The sequence below is a fragment of the Oncorhynchus gorbuscha genome, linkage group LG16, assembly GCF_021184085.1.
Source record: "Oncorhynchus gorbuscha isolate QuinsamMale2020 ecotype Even-year linkage group LG16, OgorEven_v1.0, whole genome shotgun sequence".
NCBI classification, from domain to species: Eukaryota; Metazoa; Chordata; class Actinopteri; order Salmoniformes; family Salmonidae; genus Oncorhynchus; species Oncorhynchus gorbuscha.
Window position 1 is genome coordinate 5,409,335 of NC_060188.1, and position 18,725 is coordinate 5,428,059.

The 18,725-nt window shown below is 42.3% G+C and overlaps 3 protein-coding genes across 5 annotated transcripts; 1 reads left to right on the plus strand and 2 right to left on the minus strand.

The window, feature by feature from the left end:
- Window positions 1-1,549: 1,549 nt before the first annotated feature.
- On the minus strand, window positions 1,550-10,631 carry LOC123998905 (ADP-ribosylation factor-binding protein GGA3-like). Its single transcript, XM_046304130.1, has 17 exons — window positions 10,506-10,631; window positions 9,818-9,902; window positions 9,576-9,651; window positions 9,322-9,420; window positions 9,091-9,214; window positions 7,925-8,028; window positions 7,531-7,611; window positions 6,724-6,861; window positions 5,766-5,847; window positions 5,557-5,673; window positions 5,087-5,356; window positions 4,419-4,501; window positions 4,103-4,260; window positions 3,498-3,799; window positions 3,150-3,319; window positions 2,688-2,798; window positions 1,550-2,320 (listed from the first exon to the last, which is right to left on the minus strand). The coding sequence occupies exons 1-17, from the start codon at window positions 10,570-10,572 to the stop codon at window positions 2,210-2,212; spliced, it is 2,178 nt and encodes a 725-aa protein (XP_046160086.1). The 5' UTR covers window positions 10,573-10,631; the 3' UTR covers window positions 1,550-2,209.
- Window positions 10,608-12,902, plus strand: LOC123998861 (28S ribosomal protein S7, mitochondrial-like). The gene is made up of 5 exons (XM_046304074.1): window positions 10,608-10,829; window positions 11,326-11,517; window positions 11,649-11,712; window positions 11,796-11,963; window positions 12,262-12,902. The coding sequence occupies exons 1-5, from the start codon at window positions 10,786-10,788 to the stop codon at window positions 12,481-12,483; spliced, it is 690 nt and encodes a 229-aa protein (XP_046160030.1). The 5' UTR covers window positions 10,608-10,785; the 3' UTR covers window positions 12,484-12,902.
- Window positions 12,900-18,725, minus strand: LOC123998862 (MIF4G domain-containing protein B-like). 3 transcript variants are annotated; one of them, XM_046304076.1, is made up of 6 exons: window positions 18,595-18,725; window positions 17,677-17,770; window positions 17,255-17,364; window positions 16,685-16,840; window positions 16,079-16,171; window positions 12,900-15,771 (listed from the first exon to the last, which is right to left on the minus strand). In XM_046304076.1, the coding sequence occupies exons 2-6, from the start codon at window positions 17,753-17,755 to the stop codon at window positions 15,544-15,546; spliced, it is 666 nt and encodes a 221-aa protein (XP_046160032.1). In that variant the 5' UTR covers window positions 17,756-17,770; window positions 18,595-18,725; the 3' UTR covers window positions 12,900-15,543. The 3 variants fall into 3 exon arrangements, with proteins under 3 accessions (XP_046160032.1, XP_046160031.1, XP_046160033.1); XM_046304075.1 differs by having other exon boundaries at window positions 17,255-17,382; XM_046304077.1 differs by having other exon boundaries at window positions 18,638-18,662.

Consider the following 18,725-nt stretch of genomic DNA (forward strand, 5'->3'; position numbering starts at 1 on the left):
CGCTCAAATCAAATTCACAGTCAACGCTGTGGAAGCCGGCATAAGTATGACCTTGAAGTCAACCTGATTTACTAGCCTAAGTTATGTATAGAGAAGCAATGCACTGACAACAAAGACCAAAGAGTACAATAAGCTAAATTACACCAGATCAAAAATCCTTTAATTCCTCATGCAACAAACAAATAGCATTATGTACAATCGTAAAACATCTTTCAAGACATTTACACATCACATTGACCTCTACACATCTCCTGACTACAGACGATAAGTACACCTATGTACAGAGCTATTGTGCCTCTCACAATGCTACAAGTCAGGGACAACCAGAGAGAGGACATGGGGAGGAAAGGGGCAAACTGACTGTTTTCCCAATTCCTAACCTCCCTGAAGTGTGGATTTAAAAGCAATGTATTAGTGCAAGCATGGGTAAGACGTTTCACCATATTCTCATATCCGTCCATTCCTTTGAATGTTAGGATGAAGGTTAGCGAATCAACCTTTCACCATCGATGAAGTATGAAATCACTGTCCTATTGTGGGCTCAATATTACTGGATGATTTTGACCTCATGGTTTCTTCACCTTCCTCCATGTTAGTTCCAACTTGTGTCAGATGACACTTTCAGCCAGTGTTAAGCTTGGTCAATTCAGTGATGCACTGAAATACAACTGAAATAAATAAAAAAATACAATTTCAATACTGACAATGGAGAAAATAATACACATCCTAAAACTCAGTACTAATGGATATCTTAACTCTGGTTGACAGACCACTTTGAAAGCTTAAACACCATAGTTAAACCAGATGGCGAGCATCAGAGGGAGCATAAGAAGAACCCGTACGTTAAACCATAGAATAAAAACCAGCTACGGTATGCATTTATGATAACTTACAGAAGCACGCCAGGAGTAACCACAATATTGATTACAGTGTTGCTAGGAAACCCAGTCATCAAAATAGTAGCTGTATATTAGTCTGTAGTAAGACCTAGAAGGTCCAGAAAACCCATTAACTAATATAATTGAGAAATACAATATACATCACTTTAAAACAATGTGATAATAATAATTGCCACAATTATGTCTAATAAGCATGATCACTGGATATGTACTGAAGAAATATTGAAACACCTCATGGAATCATGTTCAAGGCCTTTGTCAACAGCCAGCTAGCACCCACATCTAATCAACATAACTTTCTGTATCTTGACTCAAGCTAAGTATGAGCTACTCTGAGCTAACATACTAACTAGCAAGTCCTCCGGATAGGATTACCAGATTTCACCAAATTATATTCCAGTTATAGGATTAATCAATAATTTCCCCCTAGTTATAAACTCAATAAATGTCATTTCTAGAATGCCCTTCTAGCCACTTAGAAACAAGTATTCAACAATGCTGGGGTATAAACATTGACATATATACTGTGTGTGTATATATATATATACTGTGTGTATATATATATATATACTGTGTGTATATATATATATACTGTGTGTATATATATATATACTGTGTGTATATATATATATATGTATATATATATGTATATATATATATATATATATATATATATATATATATACACACACACACACAGTATATACACTGTATGTATGCATCTCGTCATAATAATGGATGTAGTGTTAGTTATATTTCCTTTGCCAGCATGTCTTGTGGGCGGGACTACGTTTGTTAGGAAATGTCCTGCAGTGCTGTATATAAGGGACGACTGACTGGCCTGCTAAAATACCTTGTAGATGTTCTCAGTTAATAAACACACTTAATAACAAATAAAGAGTGACACTTCTTCACATCTTTGTATCAATTTCTGAAACATGGAAAAAGCACTTGTATCCCTTCAGTTGAGATGCTGTCCTGCAATAATATTCAATACAAGCTCTGGAAGCTATTGTAAAACTGGCTTGAACTTCAGTGTGTGCCATGTATGCTATATTATGCTTACAAAGTTACAATTGTCTCAATAGCAACTGGGCAAATACAAAGACGGTAAATATCAAAACAATCTAAAAGAAACAGAATGGTTGGCTGGTAGGTAGCACTATGTTGGTACTGTAACATTGCAGCAGTTCTCCCACCCTATCCTCTCCTTGGCTCATCTCTCTCTCTGGGGTATGTGTGGTTAACACCCCCATCATGGAGTGTTGGTTTGGCCCGTCCTGGCTCAGCTCTGTGGTGTATGGGGGTGGCTATAGGTGACCCCATCTGTCTGGCGGGGGGAACTGGTCCACCTCGCCCACCTCTGAGCACTGCCTGTTTCCGAGAGTGAACGCCAGCTTGTAGCGCAGACGCACCTTCTCCTGCAAGAGGCAAACGTTGGAAGAGGGTTAGCAAGTGGTTTCACAAAGACTACAAAGAGGATGGAAGCCCAGCAGGTCCAAAAAGACCTAGCCCCTCTCTCAATGAATATTTCCTTAATTCCTCAAATCCTCTCTCTTCGTGTCCCCAAACCGCATTGGATAAGAAAGTCAGAGAGGAGGGACCTTGAACCTCCAATACTGTTAAGGAGATAGAGCCCTAGTCCTACAGTGACTCTGGCTTGTGTATTAGAGAAGTGGGCTGCTCCCTAACCATGTGACCTTAATCAGAAAACCGCTGGGCCCTAGGAAGATCATATGACTGTTCCCTGACCATGTGACCATGAAATACTCGTGGCCCTGCTCTTACCTTCAGGGGATTGGCCAGCAGCATGACCTGTGTGATGGAGGCCGGGGGAAGGGTGGGGTTAAAGGGAGGCAGCTCTGTTCCTGACGGAGGCTGCAGCTTCACCTTCATGGACTGGAGGACAAGGAGAGGAGGGGTTAAGGAGTGTGTGAAAGTTACACACTGAAGATGGCTGCAAAGCCGGCGTACTCGATCCCTGATGCAGTGAAAATAATACAAATAAATACAAAAATGAAGCTTTATGCAACATATTTTTGAGTGAGGACCCCATCACCTTTTGTTTGGATGAAATGATATGTTTGAGTGAGTAAGTATACAGGAGTGGACACATGTGTAAGTATTATACGAGTGCAGGTGTACACATTGCCCTGAGACATGGCTGTAGGCTCCTATGGCACCTAGACAGAGCAAGTGTGAACAAAGTGTGTGTGTGTGTACCATGTGTATATTGCACCTGTGTGTTACCTTGGGCACGGCGGCCTGAAGGACCACGTTCTGAACGTGCAGTGGTGCAGTGTTCAGCATGGACACCACTAACACCAGCACGTCTGGTCTGCAAGGGGGACAGTCTGAGGCAAAGTTCAACAGCACACGCACCCCATCCTTATCATAGGCCGTTACAGGGAGCCCTTTACCTGGAGGGGACAGAGGCAGTGAGAGGCTATATCAATGTTATCCAGACATTGTACTGTGGACATCAAATGGTTCAAAAAGACCAACAACGTTCAATTTCACAGGAGGATATATAGCATGTCCCATTTCCCTTTACACACTTCCCTCTCTCTACCTCCCTCCCCTATCTCCAGTACTCACTGGGTCTGATGGCCTCCAGGGGGACGTGCACGTTGCCCAGGGAGGTCTCCGGTCCTAGCCCCTGGCTGGGCTGCCCCCTGGAAGGAGGAGTGGTGGAAGGGGGAGAGGGAGCTGAACAGGGGCTGCCTGGGGCAGAGCTCAGCGTCTGGGCTTTGGTGTGGGACAACGCAGGGGAGCCAGGCATGGGGCCAGGGAGGAGGGAGGTCGAGGAGAGGGGGACCTGGGGTACCATGGCCCCCAAGGAGGGTGGTACTACGGCTCCCATAGAGGCTGCCATCCCGAATCCGCCGCCAACACGCAAACTGAAAATGACAGAAAAACAACATGAGCTCTCTCTGGAAACATAACTAAATCAAACAAGCAAGTGTGCAATCAAGATCATGTTGATTTGTACCATATTCAGGATAATGTTGAGTAGCATCTAGTAATGTAATGATGTGACACACTATTAATGACAACCCTGAGACTTCGGATTACCTCAGAAGTGTTGCTTCACTTTAGCCATGCGCTGAAGCACCTGATCTAATTCAATGTGGGTAATATAATACCTTGAAGTGATCTACAATATTTCTAGTGAAGTGAAGAGAGTAAGGTTAGTTGAGCACCTCTTTGGCTCTCCAAAGTCCAGCATGGCCAGGTCTTGGAGGTCCTGGAGGCTGTGGGTGGCAGGGGCCGTGGCGGGGGCTGGCGCTGGCTGGACTGGGGGAAATACTGGGCCTGGCCCTGCTATAGTGCCAAACAAGTCCAGGCCAGGGTCAGGAGCCTGGAGATGGATAGAAGGGAGGAGACACTTACAAATCTACCCAATGTATCACAAGAGTTGTTCAAAACTCCTCACTGGTAAAGACAGGAAATGACAGTAGAAAAAAAGTCATGCTTTTTAATGCTCTGACCATTGTGGTCCTCATCAGGAAGAACTACCTGTAAGGAGGTCCACGGATTCGCTATTTCATTCAGCGTTGGTTTTGATTGGCTGTTCAGAGAAGGAACTGGATCGTTCAGGCCTGAAAAAACACACAAGGGACATGAGTAGTGACCCTTCTTTTACCAGGTAAATTGACTGAGAACATATCTTTTACAGCAACGACTTGGAGAATAGTGACAGGGGGGAGGAGCGGGATGAATGAGACAATTGGAAGCTGGGGATCATTAGGTGGCCATGATGGTATGAGGCCTAAAATTGGGAATTTAGCCAGGACACTAGGGTAAACACCTCTACTCTTACAATAAGTGCTATGGGATCTTTAGTTTAACGTCCCATCCCGAAAGACTGCACAAGATGCAGGGCAATGTTCCCTTCACTGCCCTGGGGCATTGTGATCCCCTTATACCAGAGGGAAGAGTACCCCCTATTGGCCCTCCAACACCCCTTCCAGCAGCATCTGGTCTCCCATCCAAGGATCTGCTTAGCTTCAGAGGCAAGCCAGCAGTGGGATGCTGCTGGCATAATGAAATTAAGTACCATGGGGCATTGTCTGAACATTGGTGATGAATACATTTAGAATACAAATCAAATAGGAAATATGGCCTATATTTAACAAGAATACATTTACACATAACATCCATAAAATGCAAGGTCAGTGAGCTACCTAAGGATAGCAGCTCATCGTCAAGGAGAGAGAGAGCGTTGAGGGCCTTGTCGGTGGCTGGGTGGCTGGGGCTGCTGTTCTGACTGGCATGCAACCCGGCCAACCTTTTTGGAGGAGGAGGCAAGACAGGGATTGGGAACCCCAGGTGATTGGCTGAAGTGGGATCGGAGACCAATGGGAGAGGGGCAGGCGGAGCAGAGGTGGAGTCTGGAACGTCAATGCCAGCCAGGTCAATCAAGGTCTCTGTGTTGTCACTGTTCCCTGTGGTCTCTAGAATAGAGAGGAAAAGAAGGAGAGGTGGAGAGAGGTAGAAGGAAGCAGATAGAGGTAGAAGGAAGCAGAGAGAGGTAGAAGGAAGCAGAGAGAGGAATTGAAATCGAAGGAGGTAGAAAGGAAACAGTTTGCTCTGAAAGTGATATGAAAAGATGTGAAAGTGTGTGTGTGTGTATACATTACGTGCCATCACTCACCTTCACCAGCTGCAGATCTAGCATCCTCGATGTCTCCATTCACGGTCTGTCCCTTGACAATCTTCTTGTAGGAGTTGATGACCCGTGAGAGGTCATCGCTGGCCTGCAGGATGTCACCTGGAGGGCAAAGGTCAGAGGTTAAGAGATGGAACAACAAATAACAATCTAAGAGGTTGAAACACATTCAAATAACAAATGTATTTCCTCACCTAAACTTGTGTCGTTATCTTCAGTCTCTGTGGCCATTTTGAAAGCAGCGCGTCTCAACTTGTCGCAGCGGTCGTATAGTTCCTGGTATTACAGAACGACGACATGCTTCAATCAGCCACTGACAATTTACAATTCTAATTCATTTCACATAACATCAAAGTCTACCACGCTCGTATCATTCTAGCAGCCATTCCTAATTCGCTCCCTACCCCTTTCCGTCCCCTTCCCATTGGTCCTAACACTTTGGTGTTTGCAGATAGGTAAGGAGTTAGCAATATGATAGAAGCTCCACCACTAAACTGCTTATACCTATCCAGAGGAACAAATTGGGACGAGCTGTAAAATTGTTTTAAGGATGGCTATAGCCTGAGGTGATACATAAGGTCCTTAATGCCTCACAGCAAGCAAAGAGGACAAGTATCTAAGTAACACACAGTTCAGACGCCAAACTTTTGGCGAGTAGAACTGAATAGACCTGAAGAACGGGCAGGCATGGCTGAGAACTCTGGTGACATACCAATTGGTTTCATACAACCGCTCTCTCAACACTGCAGACATACTCGTTGCTTTTGGGTTGAATTCAGGTGTAACAGTCACCTCTCAGACGTCCTCCGCCTGCGTATCAGCCATGACTGTGCTTCCGTTGTGGGTGTGGTAGCCAAGCAACCTTTATTTGCACGCAATTAACATATATTAATATGCATGCCCATTTTTCCTGACAGTGGAAGAACTGCTCTGGCAGAACTACATGAAACAGAGGCGTGCCTCACCCGCACCGCGCCGAAAGAGCAGCAGAGGCAGACCAACTATTGTCAAAAGACAGACGAGGCACACTATGGCCCAAGGCACTCCACTCTCCCAAAGAGAAAGTGAAATGCTTTAGTTCGGTGCGGCGATAGAGCGGTGTTTGAACTATGGCTAAGTGTGATGTGTGTGGAGTCTGAATGGAACACACACCTTGATGATCTCTCTGTCTGACTGGGAGGACCTGTCCTTGTCGTAGTGGGACAGCATCTCACTCAGCAGCTTGACGTTGATACCCACCTCTTCCAGAGTGTGGATGCGTTTGGTCACTTTCTGAACCCTGACATCGTCCTGGGATAATGAGGGTTAATAAGATGTTCGAGACTTGTTACACATTGCTATAAAAGCCTTATATGCATGCGCAACAGTTATATTGTAAATGCATTCAGCCGTCCTGGGAAACAGAACAATACAAGTGTTATAGAAAACTACTAACATGGACGCATGATCGGCTATGATCACATTTTCTAAGCTCCATCTGTGTGTAATTCTACAGTGTATTTATTATCCCATGATGAATTATTAAAGCAATAGGTCACCTCGGGTTTGTGGTATTTGGCCAATTTACCACTGCTAAGGGCTGTTCTTATGCACAATTCACCACGGAGGGCCTGGATACAGCCCTTAGCCGTGGTATATTGGCCATATACCACAACCCATTCTGTGACCTATTGCTATTATAAACCGTTTTCAAACATCTATAAGAACAGTAAAAATAAATGTTTCCTCATACCTGTGGTCTCACATACCATGGCTTTCAGCCAATCAGCATTCAGGGCTGATAAAATACTCTATAAGCATGTATTACCTCTCAAAGCTAGTTAGAACAGTCTTATGAACCCATTATGACTATAAACACATAGGTGGTATGTCACAGGCTGAGTATGAGCATTCACAACAGCTTACGGCTCTTTACAACCGCCTTTATATGCACTTAAAGGGCATGTCGTTGTCTCTCACCTCCTTCACCATGTTCTTGATGAGCCTGTTGGCTTCCTGCAGGTCCTCTGGGTTTTTGCTCCTCAGAAGCTCTGCTAGTAGCTAAACACACATGAAGGCATGTCTCTGTCAAATCACCATGGTGACACTGACATCTGCTGGTTTGACTCTATCTGTACATCAGTGGTCAGCAATGCTGGTCCTAGAGACCTAGAAGGAATGCAGGCTTTTGTTCCAGTCTGATAACCCCTGTTTTAGCAAATCGAGGTTTCAGTGATTTGTTGTAAGTAGGTGTGTTAGTGCTAGGCTGTACACCACATATACAGTAGTTCTCTAGGACCAGGATCCTAGAGATCCAGGATCAGCGTTAAAGACCAGTACTGTGGATGCACTCAGTCTGAACCCAGTGACTCACCTTGCCCATGTCCTCATTGTCAAACACAGGGTTCTTGGGACGTGTGGGGGGTGAAGGAATCAGAGTCTTGTCCACTGGGAGCTCAGGGTCCATAGTTACAAGGCCTGAAGAACGGAAGGTAGTTCACAGATAAGATTTTTTTAAATAACTCAAAATAACTCTATGGGACTATTCATCACAGAGTTCCATTTCAAATCAATGAGGAAAACTGAGGAAGACTATCAGTTCACTTCCTGATTTGAAATTAAATGGTATTAAGCAGGTAACCTAGCGGTTAGAGCATTGGGCAAGCAACCGAAAACCGACAAGGTAAAAAATTGGTCGATGTGCCCTTGAGCAAGGCACTTATGCCTAATTGCTCAAGGATTGCCGTTGATAATGGCAGACCCTGGCTGTGAACCCACTCTCTGGGAGTTCGGATATGCAAAAAACACATTTCCAATTCACACATGAGTATAATACACACGTGTACATGTCTGAAACAGGACAAATATAAGCATGTTATTATTTCCTGATTGGAAACAGTGTTCCATTTCAAAGCATTGAGGAAAATTGAGGTAGAATAACCTATCACTTCCTGAATTTAAAATGGTATTGAGCCCGAGTCCAATCACACAGAAAGAAATAGTAGAGGGTATTTCCTGATTGGAGGAAAAAAGGTGTGGGGGGGATTGATACAGTGACATATCAGGATATAATTATTATTATTTATTTTTTTACCCCATTTTCGTGGTGTCCAATTGTTTTAGTAGCTACTATCTTGTCTCATTGCTACAACTCCCGTACGGGTATTAGGATATAATTTGATGATATATATTGTATTGATAATATCCAAATATTATTTTTGCGCTAGTTTACTGTAGCTAAAACCAAAACTCCCATATTTTTCCTTCATAGCTTGTTCTCCATCTTCTTTTTAAATAGGGAGCAAATTTGTTATGAGCTATTTTATTTCCATGACTGATCAAAACGTGTTCTCATGGCTTTCTTGGCCCTCTGCAGCAGACATATGGTGAGCAATATGTTTGGAACATCAAATCGCAATAAAATTACAGTATTTAATCGCGAGAATTGCAATACATATCATATCGGCAGCTAAGTATCGTGAGGCCCCTGGCAATTCACAGCCATAGTGGCTGTGGTAACTAGTGGAGACCAGGTCTTACCCTGTCTCCTTAGTGTCTGGTATGCTTCGTTGATTTTGGCCTCGTTGGGGAAAGCCACTGTCCAGCTGTACAGCATCTCAATAATCTTTGTCTTTACCTTCTCTGGTACTCTGTCTCCCATGTACTAGATAGAAGTGTACCAGATCTTTGTCAGTGAGGTATTCACACACAGAACAATAGGAAAATAGAATAAGAATAGAATAACACATTCAGGATACCAAGTCCACTCACCTTAGGAGAAACAACTTTGATCAGCTCGTTCAGAAACCGATATTTCCCGATTTCATTATGAAACCTTCTCCCGCAGTTCTTCATACATGCTTCTAATACCTTGGAGAATTACACATGGACATTTTGTCAAACACATGGACACATAGGTAGCCCTGAGACAAGGCTGTATACACCATATGAGTACATACAGCTATGCCTCAGGACTAGAACAGAATAGTGGATGAAATTAAATATTACAAACAAACAATACTCACTGTTAAAGCCTGAAGCGCCTCCCATTCTTGTGGCGATTGGATTTTGTGAACCAGCAACCTGACAGATATCTGGGGACTGCACAAAGAGATTGGGTTAAATTTGCCCATTTCCTATACATACTATAGCAATGGGTCAAATGAAGCTAATACATACTGAATCTCTGTATTAGCTAATACATACTGAATCTCTGTATTAGCTAATACATACTGAATGGTATCAGGTGAATCAGGAAATAACATACCCTTCCAATTCCTTATTAATCTGGTCACAGAAACCGATGATGTACTCCCAATCCTCCTGTCGGTTTGTTGGATGGGTGGCTTTATCTATAGTGAGATCAAATAAAAATAAAACATGTTTAACACATGTCTTTACAGTTGAGAGTTGACCGACTTGTTGAAAGGACAACACATGTGAGCAACCGGACACTGTCATCCATCCTCTGTCATCATCCACATTGCACTGGCTACTATACCACAAAGCGCATACATGCAGTGAAGCCACCACCAAAGATGTTTTATCTGTGCCACCAGTTCCTCGAAAGGCTATCAATTATATCTGTCAACCAACACAAGATATGCGCTTGATATCAAAATCACAATCCTCAATTTTGCTGTCTTAACTCTCGATATCGAAAGGGAGCTCAGCTGAGGTGCAGTGGCCACATCCCCTGGGTTTATGCTTGAATGTCCGCCTCCCACAACTGATCCAGATTCAGTGCTCAGCTTTCCTGAAACGGCTGCTTCGAACGACAACGCTAACACAGATCTTATAACGGGGATGCCTCGAAGGCAGTAGCCCTGGAGGATTGCAGACAGTTCAACAGATTGCACTCTTCATTACTTCATTCATACATTCACTCCATTCATTCAATGCAATATGCTAATAATATAAATGAATTGACTGGATACATAGGTTAATTCACTCACTGAGCCAGGATTCTAGCGTCTCCCCTTCCTGGTACGCCATAGCATTGGAAACATCGCGTGATGACATCACCAATGTGTGCAACTATGCGCGAGAATCACGCAGTCTGCGTTTTCAATAAAACCTAGAAATATATGCATTTATTGTTTGGTGTGAAATTTAGAAATGCAAATATTTAGCTGAATAATGCTTTATTTTGGAAAATAAATCACAGAAATTAGTTTTGCTTTATGGCATCTACCAGGGAGCTTACCCAGGGGTCTTCGCACCACACTTTCCAAGATGGCTGCCTCCGTCACAGGTTTACTAAAACCTTGGACACCAAGGTAATTATAATTTTGCTGATTAACGACGCTATGGATGTGTATCTTAACACTGTGATACTGCACAAGTATGACACTTGTCATTGCACACGTTTATTACAACTACGTTAGCTAATTCAGCTACCTACAGTCAGTGACATTTACATGAAACTTTTTAGTATTTATTTAGACATGCCGCCCACTGTATTCATTGTAGCAAAATACAAAATCACCCGTCCTGTAAGAACACGTTTGTGAATCAGTGTGAGTGAGTGAGTGTGGCTGGCCACGATTTGTTCATGTAGATTTTAACAAGCACAAACACTGTAGCTCTGATCCAGGGCGCGAGGTGACAGTACCAGAGTTAAGAAACACTAGTTACCCCATATGTTTCTGCAAACAACATTAGATGGTTAAATGATCATGTATAGATAGTGTCCATGATATGCTATAACCATTGCATTGTATTTGACTATTAAACATGAAGTGTCATCATCTTCTGTTGCTCATGCTTCTCTAGGGTACTCCTGGTGAGATGGAGCAGGTACAACCCTTACTACCTGGAGCCTGAGCCTAGGAAAGAGGTGTACCACATCCCAGAGACTGAGCTCACACCTGAGCAGAAAGAGGAGAGGGAGCTGAAATCTGTCAGGCCCATAAAGGCAGCCACCAACTCTGTTACCAGCTCTGTTTTCAACGACCCTGTGCTGAGGTACCTAAACCAAACACACATTAATGCATAAGCCTACAAACACTGAAATACATGTAGCTCAGTGATGTAGTTGTATGTTTACCCTGTCAATAGTCTGAATTACAGCTCATCACTATTTATTCTCTTCACAGCAAGTTTGTCAACATGATGATGAAAGATGGTGACAAGATTATTGCCAAAGGTATCATCACACAGGTATAGTGGGATTCTTTGGGACTGTTTGATATAGTTTGCCAAGTAATGTAAATATACACTAATGCCCATCCTCCTCTTCTCAGACATTGGAGAACATGAAGAGAAAACAGGTGGAGAAGTACCACAAAGCCCCCGAGGGAAAGAAGGCAGAGATTGAGTGTAATCCATACGCCATCTTCCACCAGGCTCTGGAGAATTGCAAGCCTGTCATTGGCCTGGCTAGCATTCAGAAAGGGGGCAAGTTCTATCAGGTCAGTACTCTCACCATTTCTACAGAGTCACCAGGGTCTTATTCATTAGTTCACAATGTAGCAAAACATTTTGCATCGTAGCAAAACGTTCTGTAATAAAAACAGGGGTTCTGGTAGTCCCTCCCTGTTTGTCTTTTTTCATGTCTTTAGTGCCTAATGAACACAACCTTGGGGTGATAGTTTGTAGAAAAATATACATCAACTCTTTATTCTCCACAATAGACATGACAAATGTAATTTCTTTAGTCTCATACAGTATGTGTAATGACATCCTGTATTGTCCCTCTCCACTCTGCAGGTGCCCATACCTCTGACAGACAACAGGCGGCGCTTCCTGGCCATGAAGTGGATGATCACAGAGTGCCGGGACAACAAGCACAGACGCACACTAATGTACGAAAAACTATCTCAGGAACTGCTGGCAGCCTTCTCAAAGGAGGGCAACGTGGTCAAACGGAAACACGAACTGCACAAGATGGCTGAATCCAACAGAGCCTATGCCCACTATCGCTGGTGGTAGTCGACTTTGAAGTCTTGAGTGTAGCATTCAAAATGGGACCTTTTGGACTGGAAGGAATTCAATCCATTGTCCCTTTGGTCAAACTTGAGGTGGAATTCCTTGTTGGAAAATAAAAACATCATGGACATTTGTGCAACACATCATGGGAGATAGCCTGTCAATGCCCTACATTGAAGACAATGTAAATATAAATCTCTTGGACTCTTGTGAAATATTTGGAATGGTGTGAATCCAAGTATACTGACCACAAACACAGTTACTGTAAATGTGGCTTATTTTACTACCATTGTATTATGGTTCAATAAAGAATGATTGTGAAAACATTACAAATGACATGATCACATACTGTATTTAGAATATAGGTGTAATCAGTGACATCTTCAAATAAATAAAAGCTTAGGTAAAACCCAGGTCGATTTTATTTTAATGTGATTTTATTCATCTTCAGTCAATGTACAGCAGTAGCAAAAATGAAATTGACCAATGTTGGTACTTCTGACATTGGAACAGATACCCAACTACAGTAATGGAAATATTTATAGGAAAATATACACTGAGCTCTGTCTTCACGCAGTAAACTCAAACTTTCTATATATCTACTTGGGTAGATAAATGTACAAAATGCTCAAACTTATTTGGTAATTCTGTGTAAAACAAATGGCATGTACACAAACCACTAGTAGGCAAATTGTGAGTGCTGCACTTCCTGTCCAAATTATGTTTCTACTGAATGACTTTACTTTGAATACTTGGTCTTTAAGTCGCAATAGGCCCTATAGCATATACACATTTACTTCAATAATCTTCTTTCAACATCATGGCCCTATAAAATATGCTCAAACTAGTGGATGACCAACAAGTTTATTTTAGTGCTTGCTTAATGTACACTGAGAACCACAGTTTTGAATGAAAACTGTTGAGAAACACTGATCTAGTGAACTAAATGTAAAACAATAGAAAAGTTATGTCAGTCACCCAAGTGTTACTATTCCGATTCCACAACTACTATTACCAAATAAACTTTTCAATCTATTCGACAACTGTCCACGAAGGCCAACAGAGGTTACTAAAATAGCCTAACTAACACAATATTTGTGATCATATCTTCAAAAAATGATATGGTTCTTCCCTCTTCAAAGAGATTCATTCAGTCAATGTCCCTGCTGGAATTATCAACGATTCCCCATGCCTCCCTCACTTTCTTGCTGACATAACTAGGGTAGGAAAAATATCTGCAATGGATCACATTAGATCAGTGATTACTATGAGGAAGGAAGGATAGATGAATGTTAAAGATATTGGAGCAGGACCTAGAAATAGTCTGCTGCTTGATTGTGGTCAGTGGTTTTTCCAAGACACCGTGTTTGGTTTTGTGAGCGTATTAAAGCACTCAGGTCAGCACACAGTGTAAACATTATAAAACATACATATTCTGAACTACAAAAACTAGTAGATGTGGACTTGTTCAATAAAGTGAAGCTGGTAAAAGCTTAGTGCTGGTGGAATGAATCTCAGACGTACTACTGTTTTGAAAATCTAACAGCAACGAGTAGTGAACAGCCAGACAGAACTTATAAAGTCACTATAATGCAGTAATATTCTCAGCTTCCAAACGGAATAAATGTTTGCATTGTGGTGCACAGTTTTCCCAAGCCGAAAGCGAAAAGCCAGCATCCATTTTGTAGCACCAAAGTGTGGACCATGTCGTTTAAAAGAGGTACAGTACCTCTTAGAGACTTGTGAATACAAAAACATCTGCAAAACTAGTTCTTATTAGAATCAGAAAAAACTGACTAGAACTTCCAGCTTTGATGATATTGCTGTCTATATTGGCATCACATGTACTACAAAACTATTTTTCAGATAAACTTGTGATATTAACAATTCAGAAACTAGGATTCAGACCATAAAAAGTCAAATATATTAATATGTCAGAAAGGAAATATTACAAATTACTTATGACAAATCTCTTGGTCCCAAATCCTAATAATACCAAATTGTCACCCTCTCTTGTCATGTGCTTTTTGACCTCAGAGGAAACGAAGAGGCTTAAGAGTCATTGGCAGCAGGGTGGACCCACGTGGAGTTACATGCGTTGTGTTAATCTTTTGTTTGATTGATTTTGTCAAAAATCCCTCAACTCTAGCCAAAATGCTTTTCAGTCATTTTAATCTACCACTCAAACAACAGGTGCGTTTAAAACAAAAGTTGACTGTAAAGTATTTTGTCCAATTGATGTGGACCCTATGGCTGTATTTAGACAGGCAGCCCAATTCTGATATTTCACCTAATTATTGTCAAAATAGTTCATCTGTAAAAACACAAATTACTGGTAAAACAAAATAAAGTCCAGAATTGGGCTGTCTGTGTAAAAGCAGACTATTTTGTAAAGCATTGATTGTAAAGATCATAATTTGATCCATACATTCACTTGGGCCTAATGAATGTCTAAGCTCTCGAAAAGTTCTACAGACCTCTCAAGATTCTTTGTAGAAAAATTTACAAAGATCATCACCTTTGAAAACAGTATCAGTAACGACTGGCAGAAGATCTATAAGATTAACTCAAACATGGTCAAGCCAACGTGACTGGAATGTGTGTCTGAACTACTTATGTAGAATAGTGAAATGTCTCATAACATTGGAATGTCAGAAAGCAAAGGGATTAATAATAAATAATTAGACTGGAGTAAAAACTGCAATTCGAAACCCACAAAATATCCTGAATTTCAGTCAAACTTGCTTCAAACCAATCCAATTACACCTCTCGCCAAAAAAAAACCTTTTAACAACCATTTACAATTGCACATTTCAAACCGACTATCTGGCTAGTGGAAAATCCCTGCTGCTAACCAGACTGACTAGTGGCTACCCCATGGCAAAGCCCAGCAAAAAAAGTGTCCTTTCTGGAATCATCCACAATGCAGCCCCTTTCCCAATACTATCATTCAGGGTCACATTCAGTAGACACGAAACGGGAGATTCCAACCCGAGCTCGTCCAATCCCATGTTGTTCCTATTGAACACCACCCACCTACTGTAAGCCTGGCCTAGCCTCAGTCTAGTCGGTGACTTCGCTATAGTAGTATTTCTGGGCCGTGTCGCTGAGCATCCAGCCCCCGGCTCTGAACTCCAGGATCTCCAGTAGCAGAAGACGGGCCATGGAGCTCAGGCCCTCCTGCAGTAGGAAGCCGTCCCGCAGCAGGTAGAAGAGCTCGTCCATCTTCTGTCCGTCCATCTTCTCCAGCTGGTCCCCGATGCGGTGCAGCTGGAGCACCAGGCAGTCTACCTGGGGGAAGGAAAGGAGAAGCAAAGGAGCACCAATATTAAACAAACGGATATCATTATCAGAGAAGGGGAAATCACATTCAGAGATGTACTCAGGCTATAGCATGTACATTTGTTTTCAGATTTCAAACAGTACCCACTATATAAAGCCGGACATTTTAGCAAAAACATTTAAATTTGGTTCTCCCTTTAATCTGAAATGTATGTTTGGTAAATAACCAACATATTGCGCTTTAAGAAGTGAGAGACAATTGAAATATGTCCTCAGTTGAAATACTAAAAAAGGTACTGTGCCATATTTAACCCACCTCTTCCTCGTTGTTCAGCGAGTCAGGCTGAGCCAGCCTTAACAGGCAGTCAAACACAGGATGCACCAGAGCCACCATAGGCATGTTGTTCACCTGGGGAGGGGAAAACACAAGGACCTATTCACATTTCATTGATAAGAAAAGCTTCTATGCGTATATATTTTGGGGCGGCAAGGTAGCCTAGTGGTTAGAGCGTTGGGCTACTAACCGAAAGGTTGCAAGTTTGAATCTCCTAGCTGACTAGGTACAAATCTGTCGTTCTGCCCCTGAACAAGGCAGTTAACCCACTGTTCCTAGGCCGTCATTGAAAATAAGATTTTGTTCTTAACTGATTTGCCTACTTAAATAAAGATTAAAAAATAAAAAAATTCCATGAAAAAAATAGCTCAAATAAAACTGGCGAGTACGATGCCCGATTCACACTATAGGGATGAACCGTACTGCGCAGGTTTTGGATATTGTCCTTGTACAATGTTCTTTCCAGCACGGTTCCAGCAATTATGACAGATGCCCAGCACAGCTTGGCTCAGTTCAGTCTTGTGAATAGGTTGTTAGATATCTCCAGTTGGAATATGAATAGGGATTCTGGAATGTTTTGGCTCATACCTTGAGGTAGTCGAAGACGTTGCAGATGAAGGTGACGAAGCAGACCCACTCCTGCAGCGAGCGAAGCCGTGTGTCCTCCCGGGCCACGAACTCCAGCTGCAGCCGGTTGAGCAGATTCCGCCGGAACACGTTTCCGTTGTTGTGCTTGGCCTCAGCCTGCAAGGTATGGTAGACAACAAGATCACACACAGCCATAAGCATCTGTATGGTTCCAGTCTATGGATATATACAACTAGGAAGTTAAAGCCCTGATCCCGGGGAGCAAAATAGTAGGATTGGGTTGAGTAGGATTGAGTTGCCATTTGACAATGATAAACCCCTTGATCCCCACCACCCCTAAGCTGCCCACCCACCAAATGGTTAGGATTTGAAGACAGTAAGCTGATCTTAGATCTGAGCTTCTAGAGATGAGCTCATTTGACCTTGTTTACAGTCAAACTCCAGCTTTAGTTCACACCATGTTCTAGGCCTAGGTGTGAAGCCCTAGTCAAAGATAATTCCCCTTACTGTTGTTACCACCATTACTATCAGCCAGAAAGGCAAGTAGTTTTAAGGTGATTATTACCATACCTGAACGATAGTGTAGCAAATGCGTCCTGCCTCTTTGCTGAAGACCTGGTCCTTCAAAGACTGGTCCACGATGACATTGGACACCTTCTCCAGGTCCACCGTGCTGGGCTCTGAGGGCAGAGAGAGGGCTAATCCAAAGACAGCCACACTTACACTTGCTACTGGGTCACGTTCAATAGGCACAAAATTTGATAATAACGCTCTGAAACGGCAAGGTTGCATCTGAGCATCCCCAATAACAAAGTTGTTTTCTATTTCTGTTGCAAAAATTTTGAAATATATTGCTACGGTTTGCACTAATGAACATGACACTGTACTATGTACTTAAATTGTAAAAACAAAACATTATCAATCTGACTGTGTTGATTTTTCACACAGACCTTTATATACATCTTCACAGAATCACTACATTAGGGACTGACCTTTCAGGGCCGTTTTCAGCAGATTCTGGGTCTCCAAGTCAAAAGACTGAATCTTGTAGTCCTCTTTACAGTTTTCCATTTTTTACAAGTGATACTGAAAAAGACCATGGATACAGACAGACTATGTTTTCAAACATCATTTCAAGCGAAATTCATTAGACAGAACTATGTCTCAGCACAAAGCTGTCTAACGCTGCTGTCATCAATCTGGCTGCCCCCCAGGCCTCTTTCATAGGGGGATATGGGGGATTAAGCCAACATACGCAGTTCCTCTAATATTGCCCAAATAAAAAGGTAGTTTGCATACAAGCAATGTATGCAATGATTTATCATATCTTCAAATACCAATAGTTCATTGCCATTTGTATGTTAGAGGATGCATTTTCCACCCATCCATTGTAAAAAGTCACAATGAAATTGCATGACTTCTACTGGGTCAGGAGTTGCATTTTCAAACAAACGAAACCTTTGCAGCAGCCTAACCTCGTTCCCAGGATATGGAAGGGCAGCAAGTCTGGTGCACGAGACTAGCAGCAACCTGTCCCGTTGCATCAAACTGCACTACATGCCAGCCCAGCAATAAATACCGGTAACAGTTAGCGGTATTAATATTTCACCATAAGAGATTGGATCGAGCTACCTAAAAAAAATTGGCTGCTACTAAACATGCACGCAATTAATGCAAAAAGTCCGTACAATTTAGCTAGCTATCTAACTAGCTGCTAAAATTAGTAACGAAACAACTAGCTAGCTAGTTAGACTTGTTACACAGATAACGTTAGTTACCAAGCGAATATGTTTGGAAAGGAGTTGTTGAGGGGCTAGCTAGCTAAGCTAACTGACTTGCCAAGTATGATTTACAAGAGCTCAAATTATGTTCGTTCAGGTTTCTAAATATAAACTGAAATCAATACTTACTTTCATAAAGTTAAGTTTGAAGCAGTGATTACATTGTACATACACCCTCCACTGTGCTGTGCTGTTTGTTCCTCACTTCCTGAGTGCTTTCTGCGCACGCGCTGTGTTCCACCTGTATGGGACAAAATGCG

Bases quoted from the DNA above. Each gene is read 5' to 3' on its own strand.
- LOC123998862 (XM_046304075.1), bottom strand. From the start codon at position 17,755: ATGGAAAACTGTAAAGAGGACTACAAGATTCAGTCTTTTGACTTGGAG. The intron at 17,383-17,676 runs GTCAGTCCCTAA...TCTTTGGATTAG, and splicing joins GCTGAAAACGGCCCTGAAAG to CCCTCTCTCTGCCCTCAGAG. The intron at 15,772-16,078 runs GTGGGTTAAATA...TCCTTCCCCCAG, and splicing joins CGCTGAACAACGAGGAAGAG to GTAGACTGCCTGGTGCTCCA.
- LOC123998861 (XM_046304074.1), top strand. From the start codon at position 10,786: ATGGCTGCCTCCGTCACAGGTTTACTAAAACCTTGGACACCAAG. The intron at 11,713-11,795 runs GTATAGTGGGAT...TCCTCTTCTCAG, and splicing joins CCAAAGGTATCATCACACAG to ACATTGGAGAACATGAAGAG. The intron at 11,964-12,261 runs GTCAGTACTCTC...TCCACTCTGCAG, and splicing joins AAGGGGGCAAGTTCTATCAG to GTGCCCATACCTCTGACAGA.
- LOC123998905 (XM_046304130.1), bottom strand. From the start codon at position 10,572: ATGTCATCACGCGATGTTTCCAATGCTATGGCGTACCAGGAAGGGGAG. The intron at 8,029-9,090 runs GTAAGACCTGGT...TCCGTTCTTCAG, and splicing joins CCAGACACTAAGGAGACAGG to GCCTTGTAACTATGGACCCT. The intron at 5,674-5,765 runs GTGAGGAAATAC...TTTGCCCTCCAG, and splicing joins AGATAACGACACAAGTTTAG to GTGACATCCTGCAGGCCAGC.